The sequence below is a fragment of the Wyeomyia smithii genome, chromosome 3 (genome assembly GCF_029784165.1).
Source record: "Wyeomyia smithii strain HCP4-BCI-WySm-NY-G18 chromosome 3, ASM2978416v1, whole genome shotgun sequence".
Lineage (NCBI taxonomy): Eukaryota > Metazoa > Arthropoda > Insecta > Diptera > Culicidae > Wyeomyia > Wyeomyia smithii.
Window position 1 is genome coordinate 101,905,761 of NC_073696.1, and position 14,670 is coordinate 101,920,430.

A 14,670-nucleotide genomic window follows, 5' to 3' on the forward strand; every position below is an offset into this window, starting at 1 on the left:
TGTCGCCTGTTATCTAAAATATTTTCAAGTGAGCATTCAAAATAAAGTACAAAGCGTACATATACGGGTGTAGTACGAGATCCGACTTGGATCATCACTAGAAGCCTTTTTCAGTGTTCGCGCGGATTCTCCGCATTTCAGGTAGACAAGACACCCGAGTACAGAGGTTTCAAGCTAAAGCAGATGTGGAAAGTAATATAATGATAAAGTGAATTGTAAAAGTGAATTGTAAACTTGAGCTGATGTACACAATTTGAATATTTAAATATTTATAATCTTTCATATATATATATATATATATATATATATATATGTATATATATATATATATATATATATATATATATATATATATATGTATATATATATATATATATATATATATATATATATATATATATATATATATATATATATATATATATATATATATATATATATATATATATATATATATATATATATATATATATATATATATATATATATATATATATATATATATATATATATATATATATATATATATATATATATATATATATATATATTATTTGCTGGTATTCAAAAGGAACGAATGAATAACTTTCAGTGTATAAATTGCTAGCGGTGAACGTGGTGAATTTCAGTTTGATTTCATTTTCTGTTATGTTCCCTGTATGACATGCTGTCATTGCCATAAAAACAAAAACAAACGGCTGGCCAGCAAGCACGAAGACGATTCGTAATCATTCGAAGAAAATTGAACTGAGTCTTCTACTCCTTTTGTTATCTTCCGATAGATCATCAAGTTGCAGGTACAGCTAAATCATGTCACGCTTCAGTGGCGCACTTCAACTCACAGATTTGGATGATTTCATTACACCGTCGCAGGTAATAATATTTACGTTTCATTAGTATTCTGCAATATCAATTTTCTCTTACAGGAATGCATAAAACCAGTCGAAATAAAAGCAAACAAAACAAAGACGGGATCGAAAATCACAATTCAAGATGATGGATCATATATGCAGGCGACGAGCGTGAGTAAACGGTGTTTAACGAAATGATTAATACTGACCTAATTTTAAACAAGCAGAGTGGATTCCAGAAACTAGAAAAGGTTGAAATAACCTTAGCAGATTGTCTGGCATGTTCTGGCTGTATTACTTCAGCGGAAGGGGTGCTCGTGACGCAGCAAAGTCAGGAAGAGTTGCTGAAAGTAATGAACGAAAATAATTTGGCGAAATTAGAGAATCGCCTGGAAGACGTCAAGTTTATTGTCTTTACCATTGCGCAACAACCCGTACTATCGCTAGCTAAGCGATATAATCTTCCACCTGAGGAAACGCTGATGCACATTGCAGGTAACACTAGTTATATGCAGGGGGTTCTTATTGAAGCAATACAGTATGTGCTTCTGATTATTTTGCAGGGTACTTCAGAAAGCTTGGTGCAGATATGATCGTGGATACCAAAATAGCGGATGATTTGGCACTGATAGAAAGCCGGAATGAGTTCCTGGAGAGATACAATACCAACAGACAGACCTTACCGATGCTTGCATCAGCGTGTCCAGGCTGGGTTTGCTATGCGGAGAAAACGCATGGTAATTTAATCCTACCCTACATAGCAAGCACGAGGTGAGTGAATCGTTTGTATGATAAAAACCTTTGCTCGTTAGTTGAGCTAGTTAAAAGTTCAAACACGCGTTTTGCATTTTTGAAATTAAATTCTACTATTCTAATCTAAACTTCTATTCTAATTCTACTAAAACGTGTCAATCTTGATAAATTTCAGATCGCCACAACAAATTATGGGCGTTCTCATTAAAAAGTATCTTGCCCGTATGTTAGGTATAAATGGTAACCGCATCTACCATGTGACTGTCATGCCATGTTATGACAAAAAACTAGAAGCATCGCGGGAGGATTTCTTCTCAGAAGTTGATAATAGTCGTGATGTCGATTGTGTAATTACGTCGAGTAGGTTGGCTACGTTTTGCATTCAGGATAACTAATCAAATTTCTTTCTATTCAGTTGAAATAGAACAAATGTTGGGAAATTCTGGTGTTCAGGCGTTACAAATTATCGAAAAGGAAGATGTAGATTGGCCTTGGCCTACAGCTCGACCTCCCGTTTTTGTGTGGGCTCACGAGAGTTCTGGGTCTGGTGGGTACAGTGAATACATCTTCAAGTATGCTGCACGAAAACTATTCAACATCAATATCGACCAAGTGGAATTTAAAAACCTGCGCAACAGTGATCTGCGTGAGGCAGTTCTAGAGCAAAACGGGGAAGTATTACTAAGATTTGCAATTGCGAATGGGTTTCGGAATATTCAAAATATGGTACAAAAGATGAAGCGCGGTAAATGCAACTATCATTATATTGAAATTATGGCCTGTCCGTCGGGATGTCTGAATGGGGGTGCTCAAATTCGCCCTTTTCATGGAGAAACGCAGCGTGAGTTAACGGCTGATCTGGAGAAGATGTACAGAATGCTTCCGCAGTCGAGTCCAGAAACCGAAACGGTTGAAATGGTCTATACCACCTTTCTGGACAACTCGGGTGACAATAACAAAAGGAAGGAGTTTCTTCACACTAGCTATCATCATATAGAGAAGCTAAACACGGCGCTAAACATAAAATGGTGAATGTGAATGATTGAGGTATCATCAGGAGGAGGTATTATTTAATCTGCATAAACGTTAAGTTTGAGAAGAAGTGTTATCGACAATTTTTGACAGAATATTCGAAGATTCCATTTGGCTTCAAATTTCAAAGGTGATCAAAAAAACTGATACTGATAGTACGGTTATGGCGTTAAAGTTGAATAAAATCAATATGCTTAAAGCTTACTAATGTCTTCTACTAATTTTTATTGTCTAAAAGTATAAAAAAAATTGGTCAACTGTAGACCGTAGAAAATTTACTCCTACAGCGTTTATTTGCGTGATGCAATTTGATGTGGGACACCCTTCAAATGGCGGGATTCCGTTCTGGTCCTGGACAAGTGAAATATTTCAGCTTTCGAATCTGATCAGGCATAGGCGAAAAAGCGGCTCTAAAATGTTCAGCAAATAATTTGCATTTAGAAGAAGCTGTGTTAGCAGACAAATGAGCCGTTGAGAGCAAAAGTGGTACATGTGCCATTTTTACACTTTTTGGGTTTTTTGCATAAATTGATGCAGAACGCAATAATGTACTAGAATATCCAAGAAAAACCGAGATCTGATAACCTAAACCAAAATTCTAGCCAACACAATTTTTGGTAATTGACATAATCACCATTTCGTTGAGAGCAAAAGTGGTACATTTCCAGTTTTCTTCAGCAAAGTTGGTCAAGTGATTGAGTACTTTCAGATGAAGATCTGTCTGCTTTGGAATTTTCTCACTACGTGGTGCTAGTGTACCCGTGACTATTTTGTAACAGAAAGCATTTCACCTATTTCAGTATCAAATCGTATGCTGTTACCAAATACATATACACCAGCGCCACGAAGAGACAGAATTCCTCAACAAACAGATCATCATTCTTTAGTACTCAATCACTTGGACAACTCTGCTGAAGACATGAATGTTCTATGTCCTAAGATTAGAGAGCCATAATGCATCCTTCATGCTCACACTGGACATGTACCACTTTTGCTCTCAACGTTTTCTGGTTGTCATTATTTTTCCCATAGAACAAAAGTGGTACATCATTCCGCGTCGAACACTCGACAGAAACGGACGTGCAAAGTGGTCGTTCTATTACAATCCGGTCCGTGTGTACGAATAGCCAAACAAAAGAGTGTATTATTCGCGCTAAAGGCCAACTAGATTGTGAGTTGTGTCGATACGTTCTGTACCCGGCTCGCAACTTTGGCTGTATTGGTGCAAAATACCAGCTGCAGTTTTGATCTGTGCACAGTGAATAGATCTTTCTAATTCAAGGCCATCATTTGACAGTCGAGTCGTGTCGCTGTGCTGAGTGATCTCACACCCGGCTCACTGCTGGTGGCTGTATTGGTGCTGCTGGCTGCTTTGGGTGCAGCTTCGAACGATCGGACAACCACTGCTGGAAGGAAAAAGTAAATAGGTACGTGTTCTTGTCGGCGCTAGTGCGCTACATTTAGCGCGATGGATATAGATCCCTCGCCTCCCGTGCCACCATCCCCGAACCCCCTTGACCCTGACCCTTCTGTTACCCCCTCCCCTGTTCATTCTCCAGTCCCCCCTCGCCCCAGGCTTTACCCGGACGGATCTCAACAGGGCAGCTATACTGTTTATTTTCGTCCAAAGGCAGGAGTGAATTCAAAGCGATTAAACATACTGCAAATTTCTAAAGACCTGACGAAGGGGTACAAGGCCGTGACCGAAATTTCCAAGGTCCGACCTAACAAGCTCCGTGTCGTGGTCAGTGATCTGGCACAGGCCAATGCTATCGCTTGCTCTGAGCTCTTAACACGCGAGTATCGCGTTTACATACCCGCACGAGACGTGGAGATCGACGGTGTTATAACCGATTCGAGTCTGTCTGTCGAGTGTATCCTAAAAAGCGCAACCGGTTGCTTCAAAAATACCGAAACACAGGCGAAGATTTTGAATTGTAAGCAATTGCGGTCCATGTCTCTCGTCGGCGGTAAAAAAGTTTACACTCTGTCAGACTCGTTTCGCGTTACGTTTGCCGGATCTGCACTCCCTAGCCACGTCTCGATCGATCGGGTTCGTCTGCCTGTGCGATTGTTTGTACCCCGTGTTATGAATTGCACCAATTGCAAGCAGTTAGGCCACACAGCCGCCTACTGCTGCAATAAGGCACGATGTAGCAAGTGTGGGGAGACTCATGCGGAAGATTCTTGCAGTGTTAATGCTGAAAAATGTATTCACTGTAGGGAAAACCAGCATGAGCTCTCCACATGCCCGGTGTACATGCAGCGTAGAGATAAAATCAAGCGGTCACTTAAGGAGCGTTCAAAGCGTTCTTATGCTGAGATGCTGAAGAAGACCGTGACCACTTCTACCATAACATCGAACCCCTTTGATCTGTTGTCCTCTGATGAAACCGATTCTGACGATTCATCAGCGGGAACATCTTATGCCAATCCTGGGGAGTCTAGGAAGAGGAAAAATGTTTTTTCTCCTAAACTTCCCCGTAAAGGTCCTAAGATTTCCCAAAGTGTAATGAAAAGTACGAACAAACCAAACAGTGCTGCGGAAAAACCGAAGCAAACTCCTCCTGGGCTTGCCAATTTAAAGTCCCAGAAGGAGTTCCCAGCACTGCCAGGAACATCTAAAACCCCAGTTGTTTCTTTTGCACATCCAGTTGATGAAACAAACTCTGGATTAGTGAAATTTTCTGACATTGTGGACTGGATTTTTGAAAATTTCAATGTACCCGATCCAATTAAAATTTTTCTTACAGCATTCCTCCCAACAGTTAGATCATTTTTGAAGCAGTTGACTGCCCAATGGCCCTTCTTGCAGCGATTGTATCCTTCGATGCCTAATTCAACTGCGTATATGAAGGATTCTATCTCTGTCTTACAGTGGAATTGTAGAAGTATTTTACCAAAAATTGATTCGTTTACCATCTGCCTATTCTTATTTCAATTACAAACGGGTCAACTCGCATGCGACCAATTGACATTCCGTATGACCTCACACGGAATGTCGATTGGAAGTTATACCAGGAAATGATCTCAAAAGCGGTCGAGTCGATTCAACATCACCCACCACTTGAAGAATACAACCTCCTCGCGGGCTTAATCCTCGACGCCGCGTTGCAAGCCCAAACGAAGAAATATCCCGGCGTAACGATCAAAGAGCGGCCTCCAACTCCGTGGTGGGACAAAGAGTGCTCCGATGTCTACACGCAAAGATCCGACGCGTTTTTGGCCTTCCAGAAGGGAGGTATACCCGACGACTATATACGGTATTCGGAGCTTAATACCAAGCTTAAAAGCCTGGCTAAAGCAAAGAAACGTGGATATTGGCGTTGGTTCGTGAACGAGACGTCGAGGGAGACATCGATGAGCACTCTTTGGAACACAGCCCGAAGAATGCGGAATCGCGTAACGGTCAACGAAAGCGAGGAGTCTTCAAGTCGGTGGATATTTGATTTTGCCAGGAAAGTATGTCCGGACTCTGTTCCTGAGCAAAACATTGTTCGCGATGCGTCTTCAGGCCACGACGCGATAGAATCACCTTTTACGATGGCAGAATTTTCAGTTGCCCTTCTGTCCTGTAACAATAACGCGCCTGGGTTAGATAGAATCAAATTCAACTTGTTGAAGAATCTACCCGGCAATGCCAAGAGGCGCTTGTTGAACTTGTTCAATAAGTTCCTGGAGCAAAACATTGTACCGCAGGATTGGAGGCAAGTGAAGGTGATCGCCATCCAAAAACCGGGGAAACCAGCTTCTGATCACAACTCTTATAGGCCGATTGCAATGCTATCCTGTATCCGGAAATTGATGGAAAAAATGATACTCCGTCGTTTAGACCATTGGGTCGAATCAAATGGTCTACTATCAGATACTCAATTTGGCTTCCGCCGTGCCAAAGGGACGAATGATTGTCTTGCGTTGCTTTCAACAGATATTCAGCTGGCGTATGCTCGCAAAGAACAAATGGCGTCTGCGTTCTTGGACATTAAGGGGGCTTTTGATTTCGTTTCTATTGACATTCTTTCGGGTAAACTTCACCGACAAGGATTTTCTCCAATTTTGAACAATTTTTTGCACAATTTGTTGTCCGAAAAGCACATGCATTTTACGCACGGCGATTTGGCAACTTTTCGCATTAGCTACATGGGTCTTCCCCAGGGCTCAACTTCTTTACAACTTTTATGTAAATGACATCGACGAATGTCTGGCGAATTCATGCACGATAAAACAACTTGCAGACGACAGTGTAATCTCTGTTACAGGAGCTAAAGCGGCCGATTTGCAAGGACCATTGCAAGATACCTTGGACAATTTGTCTGCTTGGGCTTTACAGCTAGGTATCGAATTCTCTCCGGAGAAGACTGAGATAGTAGTTTTTTCTAGGAAGCATGAACCTGCTCAGCTTCAAACACAATTAATGGGTAAAACGATTTCTCAGGTTTTGGTACACAAATATCTTGGTGTCTGGTTCGACTCTAAAGGCACCTGGGGTTGTCACGTGAGGTATCTGATGAAAAAATGTCAACAAAGAGTGAATTTTCTTCGTACAATAACCGGACAATGGTGGGGTGCCCACCCAGGAGACCTTATAAGGCTTTACCAAACAACGCTACTGTCTGTTATTGAGTACGGGTGTTTCTGCTTCCGCTCCGCAGCAAACACACATTTGATCAAACTGGAGCGAATACAATATCGTTGTTTGCGTATCGCCTTGGGTTGCATGCAATCGACCCATACGATGAGTTTGGAGATCTTAGCTGGAGTACTACCATTGAAAAACCGCTTCTGGAGCCTGTCTTCTCGTATTCTTATCAAATGTAAGGTCTTGAACCGTCCTGTGATAGAAAATTTTGAAAGGTTAATCGAACTTAATTCTCAAACCCGTTTTATGACATTGTATTTCAATCACATGTCCCAAAATATTAACCCTTCTTCGAATATTCCAAATCGTGTCGACTTATCAAATACTTCTGATTCTACTGTGTTTTTCGATACATCCATTATAGAAGAAACTCGTGGAATCCCGGATCATTTACGCGTGCAGCAGATCCCTAAAATTTTTTCCAATAAATATCGAAACATCAACTGCGACAATATGTACTACACTGACGGATCACTCCTTGATGGGTCCACTGGCTTCGGTATCTTCAATAACAATTTAACCGTCTCCCATAAGCTCGATAATCCTGCTTCTGTTTACGTCGCAGAATTAGCTGCAATTCAGTACACCCTAGGGATTATCGAAAAAATGCCCACGGACCATAATTTCATCTTTACGGACAGTCTCAGTTCCATTGAGGCTCTCCGATCGATAAAAGATGTTATGCATTCTCCGTATTTCCTGGGGAAAATACGGGAACATCTGAGTGCTTTATCCGAAAAATCTACTCAGATTACCTTAGCGTGGGTCCCTTCTCACTGCTCGATACCGGGTAATGAGAAAGCGGACTCTTTGGCTAAGGTGGGCGCAACAAACGGTGATATTTATGAAAGACCAATTGCCTTTAATGAATTTTTCGCATTTGTACGTCAGAATACGATCATCAGTTGGCAAAATTCTTGGACCAAGGGGGAACTGGGAAGGTGGTTACATTCCATAATCCCCAAGGTATCGACGAACCCGTGGTTCAAGGGGCTGGATGTAAGTCGGGATTTCATTTGCGTGATGTCCCGGCTTATGTCCAATCACTATAGATTTGACGCGCATCTCCGTCGTGTTGGGCTCGGGGAGAGTGGTATCTGTGCCTGTGGTGAAGGTTATCACGACATAGAGCACGTTGTTTGGTCATGCCCTGTACACCGTGACGCCAGGTCTAGATTAATAGCTTCCCTGCAGGCCGAAGGTAGGCAGCCGGCTGTTCCTGTTCGTGATGTCTTGGCGAGCCGTGACCTATCCTACATGTCCCTTATATACGTTTTCCTGAAATCCATCCACGCCCCAGTTTAGTCCTATCCCCTTCCGCCTACATCCAACCAAACGACAAGAACACGTTAAGACCCCGGATCCGGAAACAGCAATCAGACCCGCACGGTACTCTCAAGACCCGATGGAAACAACCCAATATACCAGTCCGTAATATCTTGGCCCAGCAGCGGAACAAATTCAATATGCTGCTCACCTATGGCAATGAAAACCATCAAACAGCAAACCTGTGCTTTTGATGCAAAATATTCTAGCTTTAAGTTAGATTTAGTTTCAGCTCGTAGTCGGCAGCGAGGATAAAAAATTTGCTTTTAGTTATTAAGATACTTTAGAAAGTAAGCTACCAGATATAATTGGCGCCGTTAAACATTGAATTGTATTTGTGCCGTGTCAAATAAACTATAGATGAGGAAAAAAAAGTGGTACATGTTTTTTCATTGAAGTTTGTGTTAGTTTCTCAACCAGAACTCGTTATGCTTTCATGTATCGTCTTTTGAAAACCTTTCCAGCAATGATTTAGTGCAGTTGTGTTGAAAAAAATTGTTGCAAATAATTTACTATTTGAGTATTTTCGTTTACCGCGTCTACTGAAAAATTTACTTAATGGCACATGTACCACTTTTGCTCTCAACGGCTCAAATCACCGAGGAACATGGAAGGTGGTAATTTATTTTTCTTTAGTTTATAACGAACAAAAAACCAGTACTTTTTTGGATGCCGACGTAAACTTCTTTGAGTTCGTTCAATGTAACGAGAGTACAAGAACTGACTGTAAAGTTTTTATGTGTTGTTTGTGAGTGAGTCTGAACCGGTGAACCTTTGCTAGACACGTGCAATTTTTTTTAAAGTTTCGTTGTGCAGCTCACGGAGATGTTGATTAGTCCAAGCAGGCGATCGTTTCGATGGAACAATAATACTGGTAAACACAGGTTTTGCCCTCTTATTGAGGCAAAACGAGTTAGTGCTCTGTGAACAAAAACAAAATACGACAGGCTAAGTGTAAATGAAATTCTTTCATCATTCAAACAAATGGCTTTCTATCAAGATTCACACCCATTTCTATACCCCTGGTAAAAGACTGGGCAGTGCGTACCAGAAGCACACCCGTTCTATTGGCATAGAATAGGCAGTCCCGTCGCGAGACTAGGCATCTGCAGCCCCAATAAGGCAGCATACCGAAACATGAAATACAACAATCAACAATCGAATACGAACTGGAACAATCACCTAGGCGACGAAATAAGGACGACGATTGGAAGCTTGGTACATGGAACTGTAGATCGCTGAACGCCCCGGGTGGTGACCGGATTTTGACAGGACCAGCTAAAACCCCACCACTTTGACATCGGAGAGATGGTACGGAGGATTTGTGGACTTGAGCGCGCAGATCGGTAGGGAAGACATATACAAGCCGGTGAACGGCCCGCACAGCCTGCCTGACGAACGACAACGGCCAGCGATGCGTCAACTTCGCAGCTTCACGAGGACTGGCAGTCCAAAGTACATTCTTTCCCCGTAAGGACATCCACGAAACCACCTGAAGATCATTACATTATTACATTATTACAAACGTACGCATTAACCGCGGTGCGGATGTTCGCTCAAAACTGTCGACCGTATACCAAGCGACTCCCAGGCGGCGGAAGAATACGCGCAACAGCTCGAAGCGTTACTAACTACGTCGGAGGGGCTTGATGCCGCAGCATTCGCAGAGGAACAATTGGTGTGGAAGCACCAGGTGACAGGAACATTTGGTATGACGGGGAAAAGGAGGCTGCGGTAAATGAGAAGAACTGGACCTGGGCAATATACCTGGGCAGGTCAACGAAAGAGTACAATGACAATTACAAACGGGCACGATATGACATGACCACGATTCTCAGACAAAAATAGCGCGAGCAAAAGGATCGTGGACTTGAGGAGCTGGAGCAGCTGTACCGTGCCAGTGATATGCGGAAGTTCTATCACGGGCTATGGCTATGTGCCGCAAGCCGACATGAGCAACGAAGCGGATGGGAAATCTCACGAATGTCAGCGCGGTGATCGACAGGTGTAAGGAGTACTTCGATGGATATCTAAATGGCGATACAGTAAACAGAAGCGGAGCTGAAACAGACCTGAGAGCACCAGTAACAGATGACCGAGTACCAGCTTCCGATGTTCATGAATTTCTCCGTGAGATCGGAAAGCTGAAGAACAACAAAGCCGCATGCAAAGACGGAGTACCGAGCGAGCTCTTTAAATATAGGAGAGAGGCACTGGCTAGAGGAAAAACTGCCAGACGTGTGGATGGAGGGAGTCGTCTGTCCCATCTGCAAGAAGGGTGATAATCTGGAGTGCCGCAACTACCGCCGTATCTCGCTTATTAATGCCGCCTGCAAAGTACTCTCGCAGAACCTGTTCCGTCGTTTATCAACTTTAACCAGGAGGTTCGTGGGCCAGTATCACGCGGGCTCCATGGAAGTGCGTGCCACCACAGGCCAGATCTTCTCAATCCGACAGATCTTATAGAAATGTCGCGAGTACAACGTGCCTACGCGTCACATTTCCTTCGACTTCACGGCGGCTTATGATAAGTCGATCGAAAACAGCTATGGCAGATCATGCACGACAATGGGTTTCGGGATAAACTGACTCGATTGATTAAGGCCACCATGGCACAAGTGATGTGCTACGTGCGTGTTTCGGGGATACTCTCGAACCCCTTTGGATCGCAGCGGGTTAAGACAAGGTGATAGACTTTCCTGTATGCTGTTTAACATCGTCATTGAGAGAGTGACCTGGAAGGCGGGCATCGACAAGAGGGGCACGATTTTCACAAGGACTGTTCTGCTTCTGGGCTTCGCGGATGACTTTGACATCATAACACGTAGCTTTACGATGGCGGAGGAAACTTGCGCCCAACTAAAAGCCGAAGCCGGACGAATCGGACTGCGAGTAAATGCGTAAAAAACGAGATACATGCGAGTGAGCTGCTCCAAGACATCAGTCTCCTAACTCAAGTCTCTGTAGACGGCGATTTGGCGATTTGGGATCACTAGTGATCGCCGACAATAACACCAGGAAAGAGATCCCGAGACGCATTCAGACTGGAAATCGTGCCTACTTTTCATTTCGGAAGACACTTCGATCGAGTCGAGTGCGATGTTGATACTGTACAAAACCCTGATAAAACCGATAGTCCTCTAAGGAGTCGAGACAACAACGCTTTTCGCGGAGGACCTTAACCCTCTTGGAGTTTTTTGACGGAAGGTTCTGCGGACTATCTACGGTAGAGTACAGACGGACGACGGAAAATGTCGACGGCCTATGGACAGTGAGCTGCAGACGCTGCTTGGAGTGAACCCCATTGCACACCTGGCGAAAGTCAATAGGTTGCGGTGGGCTGGTCACGTCGTAAGGATGCCAGACGACAACCCTGTGAATCACTTTTTTCAGCAACCTTGCAGGCACCAGAAACAGATTGGCGCAGCCTGCACAAAGGCTCGACCAGGTCTTAAGCAATAGGGAGAGAGTTAGAGCGAATTGAATCGTGCCTCGTCACGGTCGCATAAGCTAAACTTGAAACTTTATTTCGGAATTGTGTTTAAGCATTAAAAATAACTACCGCAAACTAGTCTACCGATTTGCTTCATTTTTTTTAAATGTTCGTTATTGATGATATTGATGATCACTTTTTGATTTATGTATCAGTTCTACTTCCCAGTTTTTCTTTTCTCCAGATGGTCTCGAGGTACGATGCTGGCCTAACAAGCCAGTCGTCGTAGGTTCGAGTCTCGGCTTGGGAGTGACTGCTAGTGTCAGTAGGATCGTGGCGCTAGCCCCGCAATTGTCCTGTACACTAAACAGTTTGCTGCGAAGTCTGTGTATAAATAAACAGAAGGTCAAGTTCCGAATCGGAATGTGGCACCAAGGCTTTTATCAGTTTTACGTCGCCGAAAAAAAATTGTAATGCAACTCTCCACAGTGAAAAATTGGAAAAACGTTCCCGTTGGCAATAAAAACAAAATTCTCATAAAAATCGTTCAGAAACCTCAACGTAATAAAAAAATGCAACACATCTTAAAAAATATCCAAAACATCCTTTTTCTCGGCCAAATAGTTTGACAGTCCCCTAAAAGTCAATTGTTAAAACTGTTTTAGAACAACGTAGAAATTGCAGCTTAAATCCAAGATTATTACAACAAATATAAAACAAAACCGATTACCACGACCACTACGTAAATAAACTGCCTTAGCTACCAAAAAGTGAGGTTATTGCTTTACATGCTTTTTTGATATAGACGTCGGAAAAACGTGGAGACTAAGTGCCAAATCTTCTTTTAGTCTCTTCAAATTAATCAACTCGTTGACCTAGAACTTCAATAAAGGAATTTGTTGATTTTCAGTCTCGCTGTCTTCTCCGCCAGTGTTTATTTATCACAGAAAACTCTTCCTTGCAGTATACGTAATGTGATTGCGCCGAAGATGCAATTTCAACAATAAAAGTCAATATGCTTACAGACAAGTCGCGATATGAAGAAATGCTGACTTGCTGAATATTGGATTATTCTTGGCCTCCACAAATCAGTCACGTTTGTGTCTCAATCGGCAAAGAATTTTTGTGCACTTTCGCATGCACTGTGTATTTGTTGTTGAAACAATATTATAAACAATACTTACGACCAGTTTATATCCCCTTGCTTGGCCTGAAGATTTTTGAAAAATACATTTAACTGTAGTTCCTTCCGTACATTGACCTAACATTTATGATCGCAATATCAAGTTTCTTTTTCCAATCTCATTTGCATAAATTTGTTGACACTACGTTGGTAGATAGGGAGGGGGAATATATTTCCAGCTTGAGCCAGATTTAATTGCCCGTGCCAAATCCATGTCACCATACATTGTGAACCGGTTCTATCTAATTGTGAATATTAAAATAAGCAAATTATGTTCAACCAAGCAAGATTCGACAATAGTTTATAGCTCTCCCGTTTGTGTAAAAAAGCAATACAATCTAGTGAAATTGAAAATATGAAAATGTTTCACTTAAAAACTTTTTTATAAATGATTTTTAGTATATTCAACCAGTTTTCAATGTTCTTCTGAGTGTGTGCAGTCCGAAAGTATGGTAAGCAATAGTTTCGTGTAATGGTAATATGAAAAAAAGATAACGTGCACTTACTCCTCCTTCCCCTGGTTTGAATTCAGTGAGGACACATAACGGAATACTGCTCTTACCGAAATTCTTATTAATGCTTCGTGTCAAAGATGCTGACGCTATCTTTCCAAAAAAAATATTTTTTCTCTGTTATGAAGACTCTTGAAAATATATTCGTAAAAGTGTACTGTTTCCTCTGCCACATGTTTGGAAGCCCACAGAAAAAGCAGGTGATTTGTTGCGTACAATTGAAGAACCAGTGACAAACTTGTCAAGGTGTCGTGTCGCCAAGATTAGGCTTTGTGGGTACAGAAATCCTGTTTAAAGCCAATAATTGAAGATCAAGGGCGAACAACACACCTTCTCCTGTTTTTGAGCTTCTTTTCGATTACCGGTGTAGATCTAATGAATGTGGATGATTGTATTTTGGGACTGGGATGACATTACTTGAGGCTGCGATCAAGAATCGTACTGTTCTCACACCTAATGGAAAGTAATGTCTGTAGGAAAACTTGTCGTTTGCTTCCGATCATGCCTTGCAACTGAACTGAAGGATTAGGTATATATAGGAAGTAACAATCATCCTCGAACTACGTCGCAGCAGAAAAACGTGAGTTTGTTTTTAATTAGGCAGTTACTGCAAATTCCCTTTTCCAATAGTTGATTGTAAATGATTGGTGAATAATATTTTCAAAATATTCTGAAAACTTGAATTTCGCTTCAATATTGAAATTGGCGCTGTAGAGGATCATTCCCTTGTGAGAAAGTTTATATCCCTGGAACATGAATCAATCGGTTCTTATTTCCAAAAGTGTATTCCCCTGAAAAAAAAAGTCCATTTGTCACAGAACGAGTTTGGTCTCCCATCCTGGTTGCCCTGCGTGCCCATGAGATTGCCTACTTTGCGGTCTGGAGGATCGGGTATAAAAAGCGCGTGTCTGGAGTGAACGAGAATTAGTCTTGCGTCTTCC

The 14,670-nt window shown here is 42.1% G+C and overlaps 1 protein-coding gene across 2 annotated transcripts; it reads left to right on the forward strand.

Moving 5' to 3' along the window:
- Positions 1-688: 688 nt before the first annotated feature.
- On the forward strand, positions 689-2,840 carry LOC129728118 (probable cytosolic Fe-S cluster assembly factor CPIJ010948). 2 transcript variants are annotated; one of them, XM_055686520.1, is made up of 6 exons: positions 689-873; positions 927-1,022; positions 1,079-1,346; positions 1,415-1,622; positions 1,780-1,964; positions 2,020-2,840. In XM_055686520.1, the coding sequence occupies exons 1-6, from the start codon at positions 811-813 to the stop codon at positions 2,634-2,636; spliced, it is 1,437 nt and encodes a 478-aa protein (XP_055542495.1). In that variant the 5' UTR covers positions 689-810; the 3' UTR covers positions 2,637-2,840. The 2 variants fall into 2 exon arrangements, with proteins under 2 accessions (XP_055542495.1, XP_055542496.1); XM_055686521.1 differs by having other exon boundaries at positions 730-869.
- Positions 2,841-14,670: the final 11,830 nt, after the last annotated feature.

Excerpts from the sequence above, each read along its gene's own strand:
- LOC129728118 (XM_055686520.1), top strand. The coding sequence starts at position 811 with ATGTCACGCTTCAGTGGCGCACTTCAACTCACAGATTTGGATGATTTC. Across the intron at positions 874-926 it reads ATTTCATTACACCGTCGCAG|GAATGCATAAAACCAGTCGA; the intron begins GTAATAATATTT and ends TTTCTCTTACAG. Across the intron at positions 1,023-1,078 it reads CATATATGCAGGCGACGAGC|AGTGGATTCCAGAAACTAGA; the intron begins GTGAGTAAACGG and ends TTAAACAAGCAG.